The sequence below is a fragment of the Podarcis liolepis genome (assembly GCF_965112155.1).
Source record: "Podarcis liolepis genome assembly, chromosome: 5".
NCBI classification, from domain to species: domain Eukaryota; kingdom Metazoa; phylum Chordata; class Lepidosauria; order Squamata; family Lacertidae; genus Podarcis; species Podarcis liolepis.
This window is the reverse complement of record NC_139556.1, coordinates 76,157,824-76,170,322: the sequence shown is the minus strand read 5'-3', so window position 1 is coordinate 76,170,322 and position 12,499 is coordinate 76,157,824. Positions and strand designations below refer to the sequence as shown.

The following is a 12,499-nucleotide window of genomic DNA, read 5'->3' as shown; positions in this document are numbered from 1 at the left end:
TATAGGTGTAGGGTCCATCTGATGCTCCTGCTGCTGTACTTGCACTGCACCTCAAGCTACTCCCCTCCACCAAAACTGGCAGCAATGCTCAGTGTTTAGAAGGCAGGTGAACAATCTCACCCTGACGCCACCATCCCACTGCCTGCTACCACCCAAAGGTAGGGTGCATGGAGAAGGACGTCTGGTGAGGATTTCATTGCCAAACAGATTCATATAAATGTCATTTCCGTGGACATTAGGAAGGGCTACATGCTCTCTTATAAAACTCTGGTGTTGTTGCTGTTAGGAAAAAAATGAGATCTAATTTCTTCCTTACGATAAACAAGTATATTTTGTAAGAGTCATTCATTTGGCTCTTAAGTGCATCTCCTTGGAGAGGCTTTTTATAGTACATATTTTGTTCAGGTGTTTTGGAAGAACACTCTGGGCCTCTTGTCAAGTCCCAAGGGAGAGCTGGCTAACTTAATGAAGATTATTTGGTATTTTAAACTCCTTTATTATATTAAAACTGGTTGTCGTTATCGTTGTCGTCCCCCCCCCCACTCTCTGGAGCAGATTTTGTAGATGCTCAGGGAACTACATGGGAGAGGAGGAGGACATTTGGTTGCACAAGCAAAAGTCAGTGACACGTGTGGAGCAGTAGTGTTGAATACAACCCTATATGGTCTGGGGTGTTTCAATAATAGTCAATATAATACAAGAATATAATATAATAGCCAAAATAATAAGGAATTTGGGGTGTGCATCCCAAAATGAGTTTTGGGAACACTGTGTTATGATATAGTCACACCTCCAGGAAAGTGTCCCATTTGAGATGGTCTTGAATCACATCTGACCAATATTCCCTGGAAAGCTCAAAGAACTCCTATGCAGAGAACTTCACGTGGCAACAGACAGACACTAAATGAATAAACAAATGCTTTATTCATTAATACATACATATTCTAGTCCCTTCCTATATACAGGAGGGGGGGCAGGAGATGCAGTGCAGAACAGGAGACATCTCCAGCAACAACTAGCCACTTTGTTCGGGATTATATATAGAATTGTAGAGTTGGAAGGAACCTTCCTTGAGGATCATCTAGTCAGGACTATGCGGCTGTTCCATACAGGGATCAAACCTGCAACCTTGGCGATTATCAGTAGTACCACGCTCTAACCAATTGAGCTGTATGTGTAGTATATCGTTCAAAGCTACAGAGACATTTCCACGGGGTGCACTTTAGGACAATGCTCCCCAGTCATCTTGTAAAACAACAGAGTGCATTTGAAATCAATGAATAAAATCTTAGAAACTAATTCCAGTGTTGGTTTTCTCACACGGCATGAGAAGGTGGACAGGAGGAAGGAAACATGTCGTAATTATTGGAAGATTATGACCCCCGTAGCAATGACCTTTTTGTAAGCTATAAACAAAAATGAAATGAAATAAAACCAAATGACATCTAAGCTTGGCAGGAGCAAAATAGAAAGTATTCCCACCGCAGCAATGGAGAAGAAATACTGTTTTTATTGATCACAGAATACAGTGTCCCTCAGCAGCTTTTTTTTTAAAAAAATGAATCATTAATAAAAATAAATGCTGAGTTATTCTATGAGTACTGATGCAGCAAAGAAAAATATGGTGCATGATCCAATTTGCTCAAAAACAGATCCATACCCAAAGATTAAAATCCTACATCACTGCAGGAGAAGACGGGTAAACAAAAAAGAAGTTAAATTTAGTTTATAGGTCAATCTAGTAGTCTCAATATGCTGGCGTTGGTAGGATTGCCATATTTGAGCAAAGTTGTTGAGCTTTGAGATATTTTTAAGAAAAATCACCAGAAACAACACTGCCAACATAGGTTGCTATACATCCAGATTTTCCAAGACATTTCAGCGATTTCCATCCGGACTCTGCTTCCAAATGCAGTATTCTGGATATATCCGGGGAATTCCAGATGTATGGCAACCCTAGGCCTTGGGAACAGCCAAATTTATAGAAGATAAGGCTATCAGTAACGACTATTTAATTATTTAAATGATTATAGACTGCTCATTGAAACATACAGCTAACAAATTACAAGAAGGTCAATAAAACATCAATAGATACTAGTCACGATGGTTGGCTCCCATGATGGTTGGTGTCGTATTCCTCTGTGCTTTTACCATCCTCTCCTCTACGGCTAGGGAACATTTGTGGAAAGTGCTCCCTTTGTGCCACTTGGGATTCCCATATGTCTGTAATTCCCCATACATAGCTGGGATTCGGACCTATGGCAATCCCCGTGTCGCAAGTGTATATTTCCTTTTTAAAAGCTCAACCGCTTTTGAGTCCGGATTTTCACTTTCTGAAATATGGCAGCCCAACACTTGCATTCTGAGCAGGTGTGACTCAAGAGATAGGATTTCACTTAGTCCACTGTTGATTCGTAATACCGAAATTTTGGCCACAAGCCTCCAGACAGTTCTCCTGCAGGTAGATCCCAATGAAATTGATGGCACAGGAAGGTGCCTTATACACTGGTCCATCTAGCTCAATAACATCTGGTTATTCCCTGATATACACTGGCTGGCAGCTGCTCTCCGGGGTTTCAGACAGAGTTTTCTTCTAGCCCTACCTTGAGACTCAAGGGATTGAACTTGGGACCTTCTGCATGGAAAGCTCTACCACTGAGCCATGCCCCTTCCCAAGGTGGCTGGTGAAGTTAAGCAGATCTGGGTCTTCTCAGTACCTGAATGGAAGACCTCCCTGGAAACTCCATATATGAATCATTCAATTCCATGGTGTGGGGGGAGGTGGGATATAAGTATACTTTGTAACTAACAGTACGATCCTAACAATGTCTACTCAGAAGTAAGTCCTATTGAATTCAATGGGTCTTACTCCCAGGTAAGGGAGGTCAGGATTGCAACCTAAGTGGTAGCTGGTCTCTTAATGGTAAGCAATTTTAGTTGCTGTTGTTTTTTTTTAAAAAAATCTGTTTCTGAGCCCTTCTTAATAGTTAATCTGCTTAGTTTAAGATATAAATGGTGAACTGAAATGTGTTTAAAATGGCTTACATTTTTAATTTAGCTTAGCTGCTGCTTATAAAACATCTGCAGGTGTTTTTTTTTAAAAAAAAACTTTTTTCAAAAATATATTATTGCAGGCTGCAAATAACCTGGAAAGAAACACAACCAAAGCAGAAAGCGCTTGGCTCTTCAGAATATGGTATGGTTTTGACCACAAGTATCCTTTTATTATGCTAGTACTAATAATTTATGGAAAATAATTTCATTAAAGGCGAAAATAATTTAGATAAATTTAGCAAGGCAACTGGCATTTCCTTTAATTTTTAAGTACAGTGTGAAATTGAATCATATTGTTGCTACTGGGGGGAAATAGTGGCAGAGAGTTTAAGGTAAGTCCTGAGATAGAGAAACACTGTTTTAAAACATTTCTAGAGACTAAGATTGAACAATTCTCAGTACACCTTACCTCAATAAAGGCATATTCAGTTTGTATGACAAATTATGACTCCATTGTCTCTTGTGACAGACAGGTGCCAACAATAATTCCGAAACTCTTGTAAATAAAATAGTTATTTATCTACTTGTGACACTTACTATCCTGCTTTTTAAATTTTTACTTATATAAGTCCACAAGGTAACTTTCGGGGGGGGGGCTGAATAACGAGTTGTATCCATTTGGTATCCCATGGCCTTCCATCAGTTGAATAGGAATTGAACGCCCATCATTCCTGACCAGTGGTCATCTTGACTACGGCTGATGGGACAACATCTGGAAGGCTCCATGTTGTCTACTCCCTTCAAGTCCAATATATCCTCAACAGATTTTTATTTTTTTACAGGCAACTCTAACTTTTATTGCTTCCCACAGTAGATAATTACTTTTCCCTTTGAAAATCCGTTATTGAAGTCATGATATGGAAAGATACTCATATGAAAACTGTGAGTAAATAAGATTTCAGATATAGTGTTCTACCTTTTTTTTTCCGGGCGCAGCTAAAAATTCAATTTGCACTGCAGTATAAAAGGAAAAGGTGTTTAAAAATTAATGCCAAGTGGCATCAGAGCAGGCTTTAGAAACATGCTGATGCCATTTCTTCTTCAGAGAGAAAAGTCTGTGACTATGGATATCTTAAAGGTTATAAGCAATATACTGTGCACCAATAGATGCAGGAAAAGAGGGGGAAATGAGGCTAGAAAGTGAGGCTCAAACTATACGTTGGGTGGAATTATTTACTTCTATCCACTTTTTTTTTAAATTGCCTGAGTCAATGTGAAGGAAGGTTGGCCATGGAGGCAGCTTAAGGCTCTCTCTTCCAACTCCAACTCACTCTAAGTTTCATTTTTGTTTGGTGAGGAAAAACGTACAGAACGCTGTACTTTCAGCAGAAAACACACAGTATCCCAGCATCCTCTTTCCCCCCGCAGGTGAAAAGACAGCTTAGTGAGATGGCTTTTGAGATATTAAAAGGAAAGGGTTACTGAAATATACTCCGAGTCGAGAGTGGATTTCATGCTCTTTATTCAGCTCATAGCGGTGAGGAGGAATGGAAGTTCCCCCACAATATCTGCTTTATATACCTATTTACACAATGGGCTGCATGTGATTGGCTAATTCCAGGATTCTCCTGTAGGCCAATCAGGTTGTGGATTCACTTCCACCTGGAGCTGGATTGGGTGGCTCCTGCGGAACAGTCATACTGCTGCATTGTTCTAGGACCAATCAGACTGCTGCATACTGAATCCTATTGTTACAGGACCAATCAGACTGCTGCATTTTGGATCCTATTGTTCTAGGACCAATCAGACTGCTGCATTTTGGAGCCTATTCAACTCAGTACATAACAGTTACAAAGTGTTTTCGAATCTGCTCATTCTCCATCCTTACAGCCCAACTGAACTAGTACTAGTTAAATCAGACAGGCACCTGCAATTCTGATATTTCATAAGCTGCTGAAAACATTTCCTCCCTCCCGCCCCGAGTATTTCTAAAGAATTGATTTAGTTCAGTGATGGTCATTTGTTCTGTACCGTATGATTTTCTCATTTAATGGTGTTTGAAGGATTTTATCGTACATAGCATTATTATCTTACGAGCTGGTGGTTAATCAATATTCTTATAATTAAATAAAATACTACATTTTGTGAGGGAAGGAGACAAGGCATCAGGGTGTGCCTGAGAAAAAGGAAACGGGGAGAAGAGGAAAAGTGTTAGATGTACAGGAAGAGTTAAGAGCAGTGAGCAAGTTCATACTTTAGGCAAATGTCAAATGAAGTACAAATTTGGAAGAGGAATGGATGAGAGTTGGAGAAGGGGCAGTTGAATCTCTAATATAAATGCTTAATTGATTGTTCCTGAGGGGGTTCTGGCTCCTTCTTCCAAGCAATGCTTAAAATGGGCAGAAGGAAGTCACATGCCTGGATTAAGCGGCAAACCTGGGTAATGCATTTTTGACAGGCTCTTTTGTTGACCAGTTGATTTGTGGTGTTCCGTGCTTCAAACAAAAGTCATTTATGTTTGAAAAGAATTTGGAAATGACTTTTGAAATGAAAGCAATTCTACATTTTAAGAAGTTATTTCTCCCTTCTGTCATAAACAGTAATCTTTCTCTGGCATTCTCACTTACCGCAACCGCTGCCCTGCAATTATCGTACAAACGTATTTTCATTTTAAAGTAGCATTTTTACATATTATTCCTGCCAGCAGCTATATGCTCAAACCTCTGAAGAAATGAACAGTTCAGGCTGCTCTGGCTAGGTCTGACAAATCTAAGCATTTTCACATGCTGAATCGTTCTCTCTGAAAGATGTTCTAATTCCTTAGAGACAGACCAATTATCTCAGTGGGATGGTTCTGCAATCTGTTTGTCCTTCCCTTTGCAAGATCAGCTACAGAATTCAAAAGCATCTAGTAATGTATTGATCATGCATCACTAAGAGCATATTGAGTTGGTCAAACAATGTAGTCAGTAAGATTGCTCATGCTCAGGGTCTGATGGATCTCCATATTTAGGTTTGGAAAGTGTTCATCTACCCACCTACAGGCCAGACTGATTATGACTTTGGGTGGTTATTCCTTCCTTGGCGGCATAAAGCTTCCCTCTCTTTCACAAGACACAGTGAACTATTTCCCCAGCAAGTACCGTTCTTCGTTGCTTATGTTTTACTATGGTTTGTGTTGTACAGAGGCAAGTTCTCACTGGCCAGTAAACCTAGCCTTGTACCACTTCATGCTGTTTTCTGTATGGAGGATGTATTCAGTCCTGTGAACCCCCTTTTGAAAACTGAAGAGCTATGGCCCAGACATGGACTTTCTACTTCACTGAAAACTGGACCTCAGTTTATCTATAAAGAGACAGAGAGAGTATGGTCCTTTATTGGATGAGAAAGGGAAGGTGCTGGACTAGTTATCTCTCTGCAGATTCAGACAATGATAAGAGTTTATAGGACATCTCTCAGTGGGCAGACCTTCAGTCATTCCATTTCCAGTGTTCAGGCACAAGGGTGGTTGCTTACGTAGCCAAAACGCCAACACCCACGCACAAGAAGAAGGTATCAACAGGCTTTAGGAACCCTGAGACTTGCAGAAGTAAAAAAACCCCAAAAACAACTCTTTTAAAAGATGAAAGAACCACTACCACCCAAGAAAAAACCCAGTGTAATGAGTACTGAATATACTCAGCAGCCACAGGTTGCAGACTTACTTACTGTTGTAGGGGGATGGAAAACTGGGTGGGAGGATAAATGGGATAGACTATCATACAGGAGGGCATGGCTGGCTGGAACACTAAACAGGAGCACTCCACACAACATTTTATTGAAGGTCTCACTCATACCATATATACCTTGCTATGAGGATGCGGGAATTAATCCAATGGAGCCCATCTGCTCCAGGAACCTTCATCTCAACCAGAGAGCCACTGGATCCTAAACCTCCACATCAGGATAGATCTTGCTATCAGATTGCTCCCATTCTTATCTTGTGGGTTTTTTTTCAGCCTGCCATATGTCACTGCTTTTGTAGTATAAGATAACAGCCAACTCTCATGAAAGTCTAGGGGGAAAATGCTAAATATCCAACATTAATTTGTCTAATCTGAGGTGTCTTTTACATTTTAGGTAGCATCTTTCACTGGGCTTCAAATGGGATTTCATACATTAAACACATGAGGGAGTGTAGCATCACTAAGCATGTTGTTGTTGTTTAGTCATTTAGTCGTGTCCGACTCTTCGTGACCCCATGGACCAGAGCACGCCAGGCACTTCTGTCTTCCACTGCCTCCCGCAGTTTAGTCAAACTCATGCTGGTAGCTTCAAGAACACTATCCAACCATCTCATCCTCTGTCGTCCCCTTCTCCTTGGGCCCTCCATCTTTCCCAACATCAGGGTCTTTTCCAGGGAGTCTTCTCTTCTCATGAGGTGGCCTCATTGGAGTCTCAGCTTCACGATCTGTCCTTCCAATGAGCACTCAGGGCTGATTTCCTTAAGAATGGATGTGTTTGATCTTCTTGAAGTCCATGGGACTCTCAAGAGTCTCCTCCAGCACCATAATTCAAAAGCATCAATTCTTCGGCGATCAGCCTTCTTTATATGGTCCCCTTCATGGATCACTGCCTTGCCATGGTGAAGGGGCTTGAATAACTCAGAGAAGCTATGAACTATGCCGAGCAGGGCACCCAAGATGGACAGGTCATAGTTGAGAGTTTTGACCAAACGTGATCCACCTGGAGGAGGAACCGGCAAGCCACTCCAGTATCCCTGCCAAGAAAACTCCATGAACAAAGACAACAGGCATCACTAAGCATAGCCACAGACAAATACAGCTCCCAAGAACATCTTCCTGACTGTGTTTGAGGGATAGGCACCTCCCTGTCACATTTGATGTGCTGTTTACCATGCAGAACTCCAGTGGAAGACTGGTAGAGCCCAGTGCTGTCTTATGAAGATGCTGTCATTGAGATAGAAATGTGAAGGGAGAGGACAGGGCTTTATGAGAAGAGTACAGAGGATGGTGCAAGGAAGGGAAGGGTCATGTTGTAGCAGAAACCACATCCAATAGAGAAGAGGTAGGTGGCATGACTTCTTGGTCTTTGAATGGGGGGGAGCATAAGCACTGTCTGCAGAAGGTATGCCTTGCACTGTAGCTTGCAGGAGAGAAAAAAAAATCCTTTACTTTGCTCACCGAAAGCAAAGCTCTTGCATTGCAGTGGAGGAAGAGCTGACAATCAAAGGGAATTTCTTCTTATGATCTTGAGCTGAATCTGCCCTTTATCACAGGCTGTCACTGTCATCCTATGGACAACTACTTTGAAAGAGACAGAAGATGGTTTATCAACAATTCAGGATGGCTCCTCTAATTTCAGTCTCAGCAGCTTTGAAGTAAGATCCACTTTAAAACCACTTTACAGACTTTGCAACTGATAGTAATATTATTCTGCCTTGAATGGAAAAATAGCCTCATGGGGAACAGGACATGCATGCAGGTACAGACCAATGTAACAGCAATAACACAAATGTTGAACAAAGGCAATTGAAATGTGACTAAGCCACATGAAGTGCACATTTGTAAGACTAGAGAAAGAAATGAAATGGGCAGAATTATGAGACATCAAGGACATCAAGAAGCTGTCTAAGCATAATTTTGCTCAATTTGCTGCAAGGCCATGACGACAAAGAAATGGAGTCATGCAATGGCACATGCTCCAGCCTTCAGAATAGCCTGCTTTCAACTCCCATCGCCACAGATGCTTCAATTTTGGGTTCAAAAGGGAGGGGAATGGCACTATTTAAGAGAGCACTTTTTATTCAGGGCTACCAGTTGCTGCTCTATAAAATATATTCTGGAAAACCCATTTAAATCCAGTGTGCATTAGCTGAACGTCTGTTCCCAGAAAACTGGTGGAAAGTATTGTTAAAGTTGAAATAACCAAGTATATAGAAGAACAAGCCCCAGTGAAGCCGAGCCAGCATGGTTTCTGCAAGGGCAAGTCCTGTCTCGTGAACCTAAATTTCTTTGAGAGTCTCAACAAGCATATAGATAGTGCACTTGGACTTTCAAAAAGCTTTCAGCAAAATACCTCATCAAAGACTCCTGAGTAATCTTAGCAGTTGAGGAATAAGAGGAGAGGTCCTTTTGTGGATCAGAAATTGGTTAAGTTTCAGGAAGGAAAGAGCAGGAATAAATGAATGGAGAGGCGTAGAAAGTTGAGTGCCCCAACGATTGGTAGTGGGACCTGTGCTTTTTAATTCATAAACCATCAATAATTAGGAGTGAGCCAGGAGGTGGCCATGTTTGCTGATCGTACTAAATTGTTCACGGTCATTGCAACAAAAAGAGCTTCCCAGGAACCACTTCAAACTAAGTGAATGGATAGTAAAGTGGCAAATGAAATTCAGTGTAAACAAGTGTAAAGTCATGCATGTTGGGGCAAAAATATATATCTTAATTTCACGTATACACTCTTGGGCTCCAGGAACAAGACCTTGGAGTAGTAGAAGATAGTTTGATGGAGATGTCAACCCATCTGTGAAGCAGGCTGGGGTCTTGAAAGGAAAGGGAGAAGAGGAAGGTTGCCATGGTGTGGATAGGTGAAAGAAGAGCAGTTCCCAGTGACCTTACTCAGCTGAAATCTCAAGCATCCCCTTCATTGCCTCAGTGTCAAGGTCCGGTTTACGGGCGGTCAAAGTCCTGGAGGAGGACGTTGGGGCCAGGGGCAAGACGGCAGGGTGGGAGCAGGAATGGGAGTCCAGAAGCCAGGATTCAGGAAGGGTCCGAAGATCAGGAAACAAGGAGTCAAGATGCCAAGGGTCTGAGGATCAGGAAGCAAGGGGTCAAGAAGCCAAACACAGCAAGGCAGGAAGTGTGTTGCTGTGGCAAAGAGCCAAAGGGAAATGCTGACCTTATATCCCTTCCCGGCTCTTGCCACCAGGTGCAGTGAGTTACCAATTGGCCTCACCTGCGCGGCCGTGCCTTGCCTCTTCAGAACAAACTTAGGAAAGCCCCAGTCCTGTGAAGCCCTACCGGTCACAGGGCCTGGCTCCTGCACGCACTCCTGACACTCAGCAAAGAAGAAACAACTTGAACTCATCCATCCTAACTGCATCCAATCAGCCGGTAGCATTACCCCACTGAATTCACATTCCTTTTTAATTGCTGGGCTCTGATGGCACAGCAACAGCACTTTCCTGCCCGCAGACATCTGGCTAGAGTCCTGGAGGGGAGGGTTGCCAGTGAGTCCTTGGGCTCCTCAGAAAGTCTGGGACATGGATCAGTTCCCCGCTTGGGGGGGGGGAGTGTAGCAGGGTCTGCTCACTGGTATTCCTGCATACCAAGTGTTTAGACTGGCTGGAATGTACCCTTGAACTGGAAAAATGCCAATTAATTGCCTGAATAACGGAGAGAGAGAGAGAGAGAGAGAGAGAGAGAGAGAGAGAGAGAGAACCTCTGGCTTTTGTATGTCTGCAATATAGCCCACTGTTCCAAATTAAAAGCCACATCTATTTAATTCCGGCTCTACCTACCACTTGAGGAAATGCAAGCCTTGAGCTGAAAAAGGCTCCCCACCTTGATCTATAGAAATGTGGGGATGACAATAGGAAGAGAGAAATCACTGGAACGCTACAGGGTGAAATACCTAAGAAGAAGGAAAAGTAATTTTAAAAGTCAACATTCAAATTTAATTGCAACGAAATCTTTCAGCTAGGATAGTGGGATAAATTGTGTTAAAATCTTCCAAGGGAAACAGGGATTTATGCATTTAAATGTAGATTTTATACAGCAGTAGACAATTACTTGAACTGATCAAGTCTGGCGTAATCTAATAGGATTCTTCTTCCTCTAATGTCTTCCCTTTTAAGACTATATGAAATAGCATCAAAATTAAGCTCTTCCTAAAGCGAATGTTGTCTAAGGGAAGGCTTTTGCTTTGCTCATCACAGAGGCACCACAGTGACATTTCATGATCTTTCTCCTTTAAAGATTTCATAGCACTATGTGTGCTTCAGCCTTTGAAGTAATAAGTAAAGGTTCACATGGAAAAAACTTTATAGGATTCTAAATAAATTCTACACTCCAAGCAAAGAATAGGCAATGAAGGCTTAGCGCAGGTGGGAAAGGACAACTGAGCCTTCATTATTACTTCCTGACAATATGAACTATGTTACGATGAATACACTTTCACACAATTTATTTTTCTGGCCCTGCGGAAAAGTTACATCAAGATTTACCAAAAATACAGTCACAAACTTCTATTTTCTTGAGCAGAATAATATTACAGCACTGTTGTTGTTGTTGTTGTTGTTGTTGTTGTTGTTGTTGAAGAAGAAGAAGAAGAAGAAGAAGAAGAAGAATTTATTTATACCCTGCCCATCTGGCTGGGTTTCCCCAGCAATGCAGGAGTGCCTTTTAGCAGCTACGGTACGGCTGGTACATCAACTACAGCCCTTCTGAGGCAGGGATAGTCTGGCCATGATGAGTCAGGCATTGGTAACCTCAAGGCTCGATTACTACAATGCACTTTATGTGGAGCTACTCTTGGGCCTCAGAGGCTGCAACTGGTGCAAAATGCTGTAGCTGATGGGGGCAGACAGTTGATGGAGGCAGATTATCACTAGACTGTATCTCTGGACTTCAGAAACTTGGACTGGCTGTTCATGAGCTACCAGACCAGGTTCAAGGTTTTTGTATTAATTTACATGGGTCTTAACAACTTCAGTCAAGCATCACCTAATCCATACAGTATCCCTGCCCAGTTATGGAGGTCTTCAAGGGAGCCACTATTAACACCTCCCCATGGCTTGTAACCACCATGAGCCATGAGTTCAGTATTGTGGGCCTTAATTTACTGAACTCCCTTGCAGTTGAGGTCAGACAAATGCCCTCCTTGCAGAACTTCCAGCACCTACTGGAAGACTTTCTTTTATTCCAGCAGGCATTTTAATTGTAGTCTGATTTTATAGTTCTTACCATTATTATTTTTTACCTTTTACCTGCATTATATTTTATGTACAACAGTTAGAGACAATTATAGTTAAGCGGTATATAAATTGTTTAAATAATAATGTTTCCCTAATAATTATATTTCATATCAATTATACTGCATCATTAAGTAATTCCATTGATTCAAATAGTCTTTCTTCTTCTTCTTTGGCAATCAGTTGTAGCCGAGTAAGATTGTCTTCCTAAACAGGGTTTTAGCAGTGAGTCCGTAAGAGACTGTGGAGGCCAGTTCTGGATCCACATGTCATTCCACAGTGGAGACATAGGTTTCCTTGCAGGAGTTGATCACTGTGAGGGTTTGCCAAACGTGCCTTCCTCTTAGCACATTTCTCCATTTTGTCCTGAGTCCTGAGTCTTCAAAGCCCATGACACCTTTGGTAAAGGCTGTTCTCCAATTGGAGTGCTCACAGGCCAGTGTTTCCCAATTGTTGGTGTTAATACTACATTTTTTAAGATTTGCCTTGAGAGAGTCTTTAAATCTCTTTTGTTGACCACCAACATTATGC

The 12,499-nt window shown here is 41.8% G+C and overlaps 1 protein-coding gene across 1 annotated transcript in view; it reads left to right on the top strand.

The window, feature by feature from the left end:
* The window catches only part of SLC9A9 (solute carrier family 9 member A9), a 266,215-nt gene that overhangs the window by 207,510 nt on the left and 46,206 nt on the right, over positions 1 to 12,499 (top strand). The window contains exon 14 of the mRNA XM_083504179.1: positions 3,135 to 3,214. Coding sequence (XP_083360305.1) covers positions 3,135 to 3,214 — 80 coding nt within the window. The remainder of the gene's footprint in view (positions 1 to 3,134; positions 3,215 to 12,499) is intronic.